Below are 13797 nucleotides of genomic sequence, written 5' to 3'. Positions count from 1 at the left end.
TCGGTCATAATATTATTGGTCTAGAAGTAGTATTGGTTCTTTGAAGTACAAGAACTGGATACGGCTTTACCCAGCTGGTCCTCCTCTCCGTAATGATGCTTCAAATTAAATATTTTCTCAGTTAATATGGGATGCTTTTGGGAACCGTTATGCTAATAGACTGATAGAGTTATACATTTTTATAATTTTGATATCTGATTTTCATTAAACGCCGAAAAATAATGATTCTCAACAATACTGTTTGTTCATATCAATTGCGTTTAACTTCTGATCTCAAGAATCCACCATACAATCTTCTGGGTCCGGTTATGATGTTGATTGATAACTTGTAGACATCGAGTACATATTGAAGTCCCTTTCACTTTCTCGAATAAGTGCATGCATTCAATTTTAACTGTTGGGGCACCAATGATATAGAAGTTCATTGAGCGAAATGGATTTTATCGTGATGCACCATAAAAGATAAATTTAAGTCCTCGTATAAATGACTCTGCCAATTGTATAAATCATAACCACTGCATAACAAGTTTATGTAATAGCATAAATGATGGGAGAAACCATAATCCATCTTGTGATAGTTTGTAAACTGAGTTAGTATATAACTTTGGTGATTATAAGTCAACTAGTGTTTGTTTTGTTTGATCCTTGAAGATGCAAGTTTAGGTAATTGCTTTTCCGAGGTGATACTTGTTAAAGTACTACATGGATAAGGCCGAAACATCTCGGATAATAATGATACAAGTAACTGCTTATGAAAACTTTAATGATAAATCAAATTTGCAGTTAAGATGATTTATCTCCAGAGGAGTGGAAGAGGTTTAACCTTGATTGCATTGTCAAAATCAGTATGTTTCATTAAACATTCTAATATGATGCACATGCAATATTTTATCTGTGCAGTTACTTGTACACTGAGTTATATAATTAAGATAAAAGACTGAGATGTGTAATGAACAATATGATTTGAGATATAATAAACAATAACTATCTAAATATTTTGTGATTTTTTAATTAAAATATTATAAGTTATTTGGATAATACAAGTGCATTTATAGAAGTTTCTTCCACTAGTCACGTGGAAAGATTAGCTCATTCATATTATTCATATTGACTAGGATTGGGCTAATTTTTTACTACAAAATTTTATTGCACATCATCACATAGAAATATGTGCATCCTTTGAGTTCAACTGCATAACCTACCGTTTTTTACCGATTGACATGTGACCGTGGTGCATTTAGTATGGAGTCCACTTGTATCTAATAAAAGCACTCGACCAAATATTTTGATATCTTATTAACATGGTACGATGCAGAGTTTTAGTGAATGTAGGTTATGAAATATGAATCCGTGAATGTAGCGCAAAAATGATAAATCATAGTCTAAAGGTGAATTATAGGACTATATATTAAATTAAAGCACATGCAATGTATTCCTAATTAGTCCCGATATTGTACTCTTAGGTGTCTTTTTATATAACAAGAAACAAATTTTTAGAATGACGTCTTAACTACTTGCGTTTATTTTTTTACCAGTTTCACCCTCAAATAAACTCTCATCTATCGCTACATATAAGTATAGAAAGCTCCTTATAAGCATGAGATGACAAGACACTTGACATATTGGTCAATAATTTTAAGTTAAATTAATGTAGGATTTTTAATGCTAATGGACTTTGAATAATTCTGAAGTTATAAATAAAAAAAATCTAACTCAATAATACAAAACTAATTTATAAATTTACATTTATTTATATACTAACTTTATTTCGTGTAAGTTTTACATTTACCTAAGAAACTAATTGTCCTTACTATACTATTTTGTCTTCCCAAACCAACGTACCATAAGTTGTATGATATGTGAAATGTAAATATGCTCGTAATAGAATATTAAGGGCTTAGCACACCAACAACATAGTTCTTTTAAGAATTTATACACACTATATTGTGCAAACTTTTTAAAAATATGAAAGAAGTCTCAGATAAATATTTCGAAATTATATAACAAATAAGAGGAGAAAGTTACATCAAGAGAATAATTTCTTATTTTCCACTAGAGATCTCAACATTTTGGAAAGCAAGTCACAATTTTAACAAAACAAGATAAACCTAAAGTAGTAAAAAAGTGTGAAAAGCCCATTCGCATAGAGGTTAAAAAATTAACAGATCTTATACTAAAACGTAAGTACGAGACTCAATCTCATACTTCAAATTCATATATATGTAAACCTTACATTTTTATTAACTAATTTGTAAAATTTAACTTCTTATTAACTGTTTTGTTAACTTTAAAAGGATATTAATTCAGTTCACCTTGATTATTTTGAAAATTAAAACTAAAAGAGTGAAAAAGTGATCAGAATATTTTTTTTTAATTATTTCTAGTGAAAAAAGTATATAAAAAGGCTAAAGAGAAAAATATGATAAAAAAATAATTTAAATTATTTAATATAAGAAAAATATAAAAGAATTTGAAGTAAAAGTAAAACTTTGTCTTCGCATTGCAAAAGTGACGAAGGAAAATTACAAATATACAAATCTTTCGTCATCTTATTTTTGCTTGGTAAATAATTCGGAAACGGAGCTGGTAAAACAAATAATACTGTTAAGCAAAAATAATAAAAGGGTGACTCTTAATAATCACTGATTATTATCTATGATATTAAGAAATTTACTTTATTATTATTTTATTCAGTGACAAGTGTAAAAGTTAGATTTAAAGTTATTTCATATTTTAATTTTTTTTATTTGTATTTATTTTTCTGTCATATGGAAGTTATTTTTCTATTCATTTATTTTCTTAAAATTAATTTTTCTATATTATTTCTTTGTTCTTACTTTTATCTTTTTATAAATTTTAATTAATTGATATTTAATAAATTATTAAAGATTAACTTATATTTAAATTATAAACTAAATTTTAATATTACAAATTTTTATATACCAAAATATTAATTTATTCATACAACTAACACAATTTAAAAAATGACCTATATTTAAAGTATCAATTTTTTTATATACTATTTTTTTTTCTTTTTATGATTTTCAATTACTTAGTCATTTAATAAAATTATATTTAGAAAAATTATATTTTAGGCTAGAAACACGCACTAGATTAGTATTAAAAAAATTAGACGAGTTTAAGATAATTTGTCCATACACTGATCACATGAATATAGAAAAAATGTAGACAAGTCTAGCAATATACATTAAACGAGTTATCCACATATTAATTAGAGAGTATAGAAAAGAAATTTAAACAAGTCATTCTAGTTCATTAATTAAATGAATACAACAAAAATTATTAAACGACATTAGACTAATCCCTCCACACATGACTAGAGTAGTATAACAAAAAACATTAGACAAGTCTAGCAATATACATTAGATGAGTATCTTCGTATACTAATTAGACGAGTATAGCAAAAATTAGACGAGTCATTCCATCTATTTGTTAAACAAATATATTAAAAAAAGTAAACGAGTCTATTGATGCACGGATTAAACAAGTCTAACAATACACATTAAACAAGTTTTTCTATACAATCAGTAGACAATTATAGCAAAAATCATTAACCAATAAATTTCATACATTGATTACATGAGTATAGAAATATTCATTAGATGAGTATGCCAAAACACTGATTAGACGAGTCTACCAACAACACCAATAAAATGACCTTATCAATATACATTAGACAAGTCTATTAATACAACGAGTTTGTCTATTAACTAATTTGACGAGTCTTGCAATACACTTTAGAAAAGTCTAAACAAACACTGATTAGACAACTTTGTCCACACCCTAATTAAACGAGTTTAGAAAAAAATCATTAGATGAGTCATTCAATACATTGATTAGATGAGTCTAAGAATACTCATTAGACAAGTTTGTTCATACACTGATTATACGAGTCTATCAACAAACACCAGACCAGTTTGTCCATACATTGATAAGACGAGTTTAGAAAAATACAATAAAGACAAGTCTTTTCATACACAGATTAAACAAGTCTATTAATACATGTTAGAGGAGTTTGTCCATTCATTGATTAAACGAGTCTTGCAATATACATTACACAAGTTTGAACAACACTAGTTAGTCGAGTCTAATAGTACACATTATACAAGTGTGTCCATATAATTATGAGACAAGTCTAGCAGTACATATTACAAGAGTTTGTTGATGCATTGATTAAACGAGTCTAGGAATACACATTGGACAAGTATTTCCATACACTTATTCGACAAGTATAGCAAAAAATATTACATGTATCTAATAATACACATTAGACAAGCTTTTTCATACACATATTATATGAGTCTATTACACATTAGACGAGTATGTACATTCACTGGTTAGATAAATTTTGCAATATACATTAGACGAGTATGCTCATACACTAATTATACGAGATTAGCAATACACATTAAATTGTTTATTCATGCACTAATCATACAAGTATTTTGTGCATACAACATAAAACAAGTCATTCTATGCATTAACTAAACGAGTCTAAGAATGCACATTAGATGAGTTTGTCAAAATGAGTATTGCAACACACATTAGATGAATTTGTACATATATTAATTAAATGAGTATAGTAACATATATTAGACGAGTTTGTTTATACACATATTGTTAAGTTTATTAATAAACATTAGACAACTTTATCCATTTTCTTATTAGACGTGTCGTGCAATACCCATCAGACAAGTTTGTCCAAACATATTAGACAAGTCTAGTATTAGATACTGATTAAACGAGTCTAGCATTAGATATTAGACAAATATGTCGATACACTAATTATATGAATCTAACAATAAATGTTATACCAAAATTTTTATACACTAATTTGTATTTATAATGAATATACTTTACATATTTTTGCATAGTATATCGTTTATTTTAGAAAATTTACTCTATAGTTTTTTTCACATGTTATATCTTTTATATTTTTAATAAATCTACTCTATATTTTTTATTTCACATGCTATATTCTTTATATTTTTAATAAATCTACTCTTTACATTCTTACATATATGTTGACTTTTTAAGCTCATGAATATTTTTTCACGTTGGTTTTATTCACAATTTAATTATAAACTTAAAAATTGTTATTATTTTTTTTCCTCAACCCCTAAATATATTTTAATATAATGTATACTTAAATATATTTTAATATAATATATATTTAAAAATACAAAAAAATCCACAAATAAACATCAATTCATACGTAGAATTCATATGTAGGGACGATTTAAAATTAGTTAATTTATCCAAATATGCAACAGATAAAGAAGAGTGGTTTATCCAAATATTTGATTTATAAATGTTTTGACAAAGTTAGAGTATTTTCGATAAAAAAATGCCTAAGAGTTATTTTTATTTTTTTTAGAAATATTTCATAGTCGATATGTTTTCAAATAAATCAACCGTAAAAATAAAAAATATTATTATACTTGATAAAATAATAAGAATATTTTAAATATATATATATATATATATATATATATATATATATATATATTCGCGGAAACGAATTTCTTTTACATCCCTACCCTTACTTCGACCTCTGAATTTACCTCTCACTGCTGCCTAGTAATATACTCGACCTCTCATCTGTTTTGGCTTTGACCAAGTTACTTCCACAAGCAGCCACCGTCGCCTTAACATTTTTAGACATATATAATTATTTTTACATTAATATTATATATGAGTATTATATTCTTTTATCGAAATATTTTCATCATAATCTGTTATAATCTGTTATAGTTTCTGTTATAACTTTATAAAAAAAATTTGGATCGCCGTTACGTTATCCGCTGTAGATAACATTGAATTGAACCTATTTTGTAATTCTAATGAAGAATACTCATAAAATCTTGGAACTTAAATTTAACTAGGTTGATTAAACATGACAAAATTGAAAATAATGGTTTCATGTTAGTTGAATGTTGATAAAAGGGAACTATCCTATCCGATAACATTTTTATTAAATTAAATTAAATGCTATTCTTACTCTTAAATAGTTTTTTTACTAAATTTGTTTTAATATGAAGTGGAAGTTTTATAAAGTTAATGGAGACACTATCAAACTTGAACAATCTCATTTTCTTTATGAAATGAAAAGGTGTAAATCTGCTTACAAGATCAAAATTTTATAAGCATGAAATATATTACCTAATCCAACACTCCTTTTTAAAATTCATAATAAGCAATAAAAGTTATTCGAAGTAATATTAGAGAAATAGTTAAATATTTGTAGTGGAAATTAAAGTGACTACAAACAATTATACACATTCACCTGATAGTATTTATACAGATTAGGTAGAAATTAAATTGGTTTCTGAATCTCGCTGAGTTTTAGAAACTTGCAACTCACCTTGAGGTTCCAGGATCATAGTTGATCAATAAATTATATTCTGGTGTCACTCACGTGCATTATTAATACATGGCATTTTCACCCACAAATTTTATCAGTATTAATAATAATTATAATAATATATACTCGTGAATGTGAGATTGGTGGGACTCACAGGAGATTTGAGAATTTCATTATTAAATACAAGGAATAATCATGAATAAATAAATACTTACTGTATCTAAATAAATTATTAAAGTTCAGGAGTTTAAGTTCAGAAATATTCAAATAAAGTCAACTGTACAGCTATATTATCTTTTGGTATCTCTTAAAAATAGTTTACACTTTCTATTAGAGATTCAGTTTTTTTATTTTTATTTTTATTTTTTTACACAAGTATTGCTAGGAATCTTTAGTTTCTCAATACATCTTTAGCTATCAGCATAAATTTTCTAAGATTGAAAAATTCAGTTTTAAAAGTTAGGTAGCATATTTTTTTCTCTCAACTTAGACATCATTAGTTAATTAAAAAAGTTCATTAATGTTGATTAATGTTGTTTATAGTTTGTTATATAGATTGTCTAGTGATTAGCGTCTATCGCACTTTGTGCATATGGAAAACTTCTATTAACGTATAGTTCACTGACCAGTTTAGTTAAGTATATAAATGGCATGAATTTATTGGAGTGATTTACTTAATTAATTACAGGCTCAAATATGTTTTTAGTTTTCGATACATTCTTATCATAAACTTTAAAAATAAATGAATGAATATAATTTTTTTAACTCATGTTAATATTGAAGTTGTTGATATTGTTTAACACATTTTTCGTTCGATATCAGTTAAAAAATATGTTTTAACACTTCCAAAAAAAAATCAGTTAAATTAAAAGAACTATATTTATTCATTTTTAAAGATTAAGATAATAATATATCAAAGTTTTAGATAAAACAAATTTTAATTTTAGATCAAAGTTCAAAGATTAAAACCATACTTAACCCTCGATTATAACATGTATAAAGAAATTTTTGTTTCGATATTAAAGTTTGTTAACATTTTCTAATTGAACCAAGTTGCATATTCTATTTCTTATTTAAGAGTTCATGTGGTATTTATTTACACGTAAATGTTGAATTAGTTTGTTAGAGTGATCTGTAAGGCGTTAATTAAGAAATGAGTGAATAAAAAATATTTAAAAAGGAGTGATTTATGGGTAGAGGAAAAGAAAAGATAATAATAAAATATTTATAGTTCAGTCCATGTCTTTGACTTAGCTTTTATTTATTTTAGCCCCACGAGACACCCGTTTTATGAGTCTGGGCCTTTCTTTCTGTCTGGTCTTTGCAAATTAATACCACACGCAAACTAGTAACTGTTTCTTTTCAGAGACAGAGACAATAGTGATAGCTCATAGTGTTGAGACCGATGGAAAATAGAGCCTAAGCATTGTTCTGTGAGTGGTTTCTTTGTTGGGAGAGATTGGTGATAATGACCCATAACTTCTGTTTTCAAGGGCCCCTTTTCAAAAAGACTCCAGCTTTAGGACACACGATGTGTTTTCTGGTTGCAAGAACGACACTTTGAAATGGGGTTCTTCTTCAGATGATGGACTTTGTTTTTTCTTCAGATTTGGGTTCTTGAGAGAAAGTAACTGTCAATAGGAGGATCTCATTGTTTCATACAGCAAACATTGTAATGGAGATTCACAGAAGACGTTTCAAGGGAAGCTTTCTTAGCTTCTTTGACTGGAATGGTAAATATCAAAAGAAGCAGCTTTCTGACGATCCTATGTTGCCTGGTAATTATCGACGACGGTCTCTTGTATATATGTATTTATTGTTCTTATTTGTTGCACTTCTGTCTTGCTTGCTTTGTGCAAAATGTTGTGTACCTTTTTCAATCATTAGTATTCTATGGAGTGAAGTGAGTCTGATGGGCCTGTTCTTAACATTTATGCTACATGTACTGTAGAAATTTCAAAGCAACGAAAGGAAAACGTGGACAACTTGCCAAAGTCAGAGGTCAATAAGGTGTGAATTTGTTCAGCCTTTCACAGTCCAAGAGTTTTTCGTAACTTCTGTTTTTGTTTTTTCTGCCCTTATTTCATGATACGGTTTATCTTTTTTGGTTGTTGCAATTGTATCAGATGAAAGTGAATGAGAATGGAGCAAATCCTAGTGATAATGCAAGTTCTGATTTTGATTGTGCCATATCAATTAGTAGTGATGAAGGGTGTCACACTAAAGCTCCAGGGTTACTAGCCAGACTCATGGGTTTGGATTCACTGCCAGTTTCAAATGTTTCTGAAAACTCTTCATTATCCACTTCCTTATATGGCTCCAACTCTCTTGGATCTTCTCATACTCCTGATGAGGATGACGCTCTTCACTCAACGGTTGAGGATTGTTGTAATGTGGATTCCATAAACATGGGACTTAAGTCGGTGAAGTCTTCTTGGAGTGTCATGGAATCAAAAGAGAGAAATCCAGCCATGAAAAGATTTCAGACTGAAATGTTGCCTCCAAGGTCTGCCAAAACCATTCCAGTTACTCACAACAAACATTTGTCTCCTATCAAGAGCCCTGGTTATATGCAACCTAAGCATGCAGCTCAAGTTATGGAGGCAGCTGCCAAAATAATTGAGGTTAGTCCCCAGCCATGTAAGAGGAACAGAATGTCTTCAGCTGGAGCTTCATCTGTACCCTTAAGAATTCTTGAGCTGAAAGAGAAATTGGAAGCTTCCCAACATGAGTCCAAGTTCACAGGTAAACACACTGCTAACCCTCTGAATGGCAAGCCTAGTGAGAGGAGAAATAGTTTATGTAAATCTACTCCAAGTTTAACAGGTTCAAGAGATTCAGAAAAAAACAGTTCTTGCCGGTTGCCAAGCAAAAGAAAATCTGCTTCACTTGCAGTTCCATCTAGAACCAATGTTCAGAACTGTGATGAATTGACTTTGAATGGTAATAGGGGATGTGTGAAGCAGAAGGAACATATTGATATAAAATCAAACCAGTTGTCTCGGAGCCAGAAGAAACGAAGTATAGACCGAGCCAGAGTCATTCAGCAGAAAGCTTGTATAGACCAGAAAAGTAATGTGCTTGGGAAGAATAACCAAAAACTGTGTAGTGAAATCACCAAAGGTAACCCGGCTTCCAAGGCATATTCTCATAAGCCAACACAAATTTTTTCTTCGGAGAGTTCAACTAGAGCAAAGAAGACCACAAAAAGGGGTGTTGCAAAAGCCAACACTGAGCCCAAACGGTCAGACACAAGGGTAACAGGTGCTCCCAAATCAGTTTCCAAAAGAAAGAGCATTTCCCAAAAGAAAAACTATAGGAATAGAGATGTTGACAATGATGCAAGAGGCACTGATACTGCGGCTAATAATTATAAAAACAAGTCCATAAAATGCAATATTACAACTGACGGAAGTATTAACCAGGATGCATTTAGTATGAAAGGAAGCAATGGTGTGATTTCATTTACATTTACATCTCCTTTGAGAAGAAAAAGGCCTGAGTTACAGTCCTCCATTGAGAAAATGGTGGGAACAAGGAACAAAACTGATGTCAATTCTTGTAGCAATAATGATATGCTCAATCCCGGAAAATCATCATTATCTCCTCCCAGGTTACATGTAATAGATGGTGAGGCTTTAAGTGTCCTTTTGGAGAGAAAGCTGCAAGAATTGACATCTAGAATTAACCCAACTCAATGCTCTCTGATCACAGAATGGTCTTCTGCTGGTTTGGGAGACAGAAGTTTTCATCCCAACCTGGGTAGTAATAAATTGGACAGGCATGACATTTGTTTGTCAAGTGATAACATGGTGCTTAGTATGAATCAGCAACCACAGGTCTCTTTCATTTCTTTTATACTGTCAGTTTCATCCATTATGGATTTTTTGTTTTCCATTTTTGAATTGTGAAATATTAGTATGTTATCCTCGGTAACTACCTGCCATCAATTGTCAAAGGGAATGTATTTTAGGGTTTTGGTAGGGAAGGAGGATGATATGGGGGTTTGTCTGATACGATCTGCACACTATTAAGTTATTCCTATATTCAAGTTTAATTAAATATTTGATATTTTTTGAAGTATGAACTGAAAAGAACCGTATACTAATATACCAATCAATTACTCTTCCCTTGTGCAGACATCAGAATCAATAGAAGGGCCTAGCTGCAGCAGCAACAGCGAAAGCAGAAATGAAAGTTACTTAGATAGTGCATATGGTAAGGCCTTAGTATTTTTTATTTTTTGCACTTCCTTGAACATATTTTTATCCAAATCTAAAAGAAAAACCAGTAGCCTTCACTTTCTTATAGATTTATAATTGAATACTGCATTAAGTTTATGAATCTTCAAGCAGGGAGAGGAGTTATTAGAACTGTCACTAAGCTAGATGTGGCAATGAAACTATGCAGATATTGCAGAAAATTCTAAATTACAGGCCAAATTTTCTTTACAATGGAATCTTTATTACAGTTTCAATTGAATGTCTAACATCCAGCTTGCCATGCATGTATTATGAAGATAATTCATCAAGTTTAGGTCCTGAAAAAATAACTGTTAGAAACTTTTTGGGTTCCTCAGCACAATTGCACAGGCTCATAAAATATTAACATATCCATTCGTATTTACTCTCTTTTTAGGCAGCACAGTTTATTCTTCCATGCAAGATGAAGAGGTATCTGATTTTTCTCCAATGAACGAATCTCTGCCATTTGAAAACGAGGCCGAATGGTCTGAGCAAAGCTCTTCCATAGTGATGGGAGATGACATGGTTGCCATTGAACAATCAAGTATAATGTCAAATTCAGTCCAGTTTACAAGATCATCATGGAACGTGGAATTTGAATACGTAAAGTATATACTCAACAGTGCAGAGCTGATGACAGAAAAATTTGTAATGGGTGAGACAGATAAGATCATAATGCCAAATCTCTTTGATCTGTTGGAGACTAAGAGCACTGTGGCAGAAAACTATGAAAAGTACTCTAAGATCGAAAGAAAGGCTATATTTGACACTGTGAGTGAATGCTTAGAGTTAAGATGTAGACAAGTTTTTGTTGGAAGCTGCAAAGCAATGCCTAAATGGGTGGCTTCAGTTCAGAAGAAGAGCTCTTTAGCTGAAGATTTGTACAAGGAAATGTTGAACCTTAGGAACATGGAAGAATTAGTGGTTGAGGAACTAGTTTGCAAGGACATGAGTACACCATGGGGTAGATGGCTTGACTTTGACACTGAAGCATCTGAAGAGGGTTCAGAACTTGAGTTTGATATTGTGACATGTTTGATTAACGAATTGGTTTCTGATTTCTTGCAGTTTTAATTCCTCAACGGCTTACATTAACCTTTTTCACAATGTATGTATACATAATCACATGGTAGGCTTTGTAATAGTTTTCTATCATTGTAAACAATCATACCATCAAAATTTCCATGTAGGATCTTTCATTGGATACTCATTATTTTTCTACTTATTGACTGGTAGAATTTATCTTAATAGTTAAAAGGTCTAATAGTGTATTATTCTACCTTGTCTCAAATTTTTGTCCTTTAAAAAAAACACAATGCTTGACGTTAAAATAAATCTTCAAGTTAGCAATATTACATGAAAACTTGATACTTTTTCATTTTCTTTAGCACTTGTTTGTTCTCTACTGCAAACAAAATATCGTTAGAAAGGAAAATCTAAAAAACTCTCATCACTTTGAGACAAATTTCTTTGTAAGCACAACAAATTATAAGAGTTATTTCTTGAATTAAGAATTTAGATTGACTAATGTCACTTTTACAACAAATTTTACACCAATGTTAAAAGAGAGAGGAAGTAAATAATGTTCTGTGCCAGAAAGTGAAAGAGAAAAAACATTCTGCTATATATGAATAACAAAAAGTAATGTAGACTATATTGGTCTTTTAGAAAAGGATACACATTGGTTTCAAATTGCATTGTTTTTAACTTATTTATGATTAACGCATAAACCCTGAATAAATAATTTGAGCAAGTTTACACATATTATATATGTATATGTATAAATGTCGATTATCTCAAATACACAAAAACTAACAGGAAAGTGTCTTGAAGTATAAATTATTTTTTGACAAAGTAATTTTGATAAACTTTTGACAATGTCAACATTAAAACACCTCGTCAGATGAAATTAAAAGTTTGATATAACTTGAAAAGTAAAGATAAATGTTTTATAGGACTTGAAAAAAAAAAAAACTTGGTCAAATTATATTGTCATGAACGTAAACAAAATATATGATGAGCTTGAAATTCAAAACAGACACAATAATCTCAATTATAAATGCATTGAATTGAACAGCTTCCGTGGAAATGTTTGCATAGACTTGAGACAGTAGGGTTGCAGCCATGACACATCAAGCTCAAATGATTGTCCCCTTGTGTTTACCGTTATGCTTGCCCATTACCACTGTTTTCACATACTTAGAATGATCTATCTCTATATATATGCTTTGATACTCCTGATAAGAGGGTCGCCAACCATGGTTCAATTTATTTTAGTACTGTCTGTAGTAGTGTTTCTGCATTTTTTTTTTGGGTGTTCTCTTACCTCTGATATGCTCCTGGTTATTCAGCAAATATCTACAACACAAGAGAAAATTAAACTAAAATGATAATATGTCGTTGGAAGTCTCACATTTATCAGAGATCAGGTGAGTTTATAAGTAGGTGTAAACTTCATCTTATAAATCAATGTTGTGAAATTGAGTTAGACTTAAATTTACTTCTTAACATGGCATAAGAGTTATGAATTAAAATTTATTTTAACAAGATTTGTTGTTTCTTATGTCTATTGAGAATTTCTTATTTGTTGGACTTATTCTTACATCTGTTGTTAGATTATTATTGAATTATTCATTAATTTCTAGTTTATATCTTGAGGTGAGGAGAGTACGTGCATGTTAAAAATCCAAAAGGACCAGGTTGAGTAGTTTTGTTTTTCTTTGTGATGTACACAAGCAATGTACAGTAATGAGGTCATAAACGATAACTGAAACGAGTTAACCCATCATAGACCTGAAGCATGAATGCGTTGAACAGTGGGCCATGGAGGAAAAGAAAGACGGGTGAATTCAAAGAAAATTGAAGGCATTAAAGAGAGAAAATAATAGTTTTTGGATTGTAATGAAAATGGAGGAGGTTGTTATTGGTGCGCACATGGGTCCTCTCTGAGTGAGGTGGTGAGAGAGAAAAAGTGGTCTTGACTTTTTGAAGTCGATGCAGTTGTTGAGAAGAGAATGGGATTCCACACTGTTTCGTGAATTTTATTGTGTGATTTTTGCCTGCATTGTCAACGCACTACACATGTCATAACACAACAATCAATCTATTTGTAACCTCAAACCATTTATTACAACAAAACATGGCATGTGGTTTCTTTCTTATTTCCTT

The 13797-nt window shown here is 30.2% G+C and overlaps 1 protein-coding gene across 1 annotated transcript; it reads left to right on the top strand.

Annotated features, from left to right (window-relative positions):
- The first annotated feature begins 7693 nt into the window (after positions 1-7693).
- LOC114189970 lies at positions 7694-11833 on the top strand. The gene is made up of 5 exons (XM_028078701.1): positions 7694-8163; positions 8337-8395; positions 8512-10224; positions 10525-10603; positions 11024-11833. Exons 1-5 carry the CDS (start codon positions 8061-8063, stop codon positions 11701-11703), a joined length of 2634 nt encoding a protein of 877 aa, XP_027934502.1. The 5' UTR covers positions 7694-8060; the 3' UTR covers positions 11704-11833.
- Positions 11834-13797: the final 1964 nt, after the last annotated feature.

This window comes from Vigna unguiculata, chromosome 7 (genome assembly GCF_004118075.2).
Source record: "Vigna unguiculata cultivar IT97K-499-35 chromosome 7, ASM411807v1, whole genome shotgun sequence".
Lineage (NCBI taxonomy): Eukaryota > Viridiplantae > Streptophyta > Magnoliopsida > Fabales > Fabaceae > Vigna > Vigna unguiculata.
The sequence above is the reverse complement of the archived record's forward strand: the minus strand, read 5'-3'. Positions and strand labels throughout refer to the sequence as shown.

What these genes read in the sequence shown, in the direction of transcription:
- LOC114189970 (XM_028078701.1), top strand. Translation starts at nt 8,061, where the DNA reads ATGGAGATTCACAGAAGACGTTTCAAGGGAAGCTTTCTTAGCTTCTTT. An exon ending in CAAAGTCAGAGGTCAATAAG is followed by an intron (nt 8,396 to 8,511) that starts GTGTGAATTTGT and finishes CAATTGTATCAG; the next exon opens with ATGAAAGTGAATGAGAATGG. An exon ending in GTATGAATCAGCAACCACAG is followed by an intron (nt 10,225 to 10,524) that starts GTCTCTTTCATT and finishes TCCCTTGTGCAG; the next exon opens with ACATCAGAATCAATAGAAGG.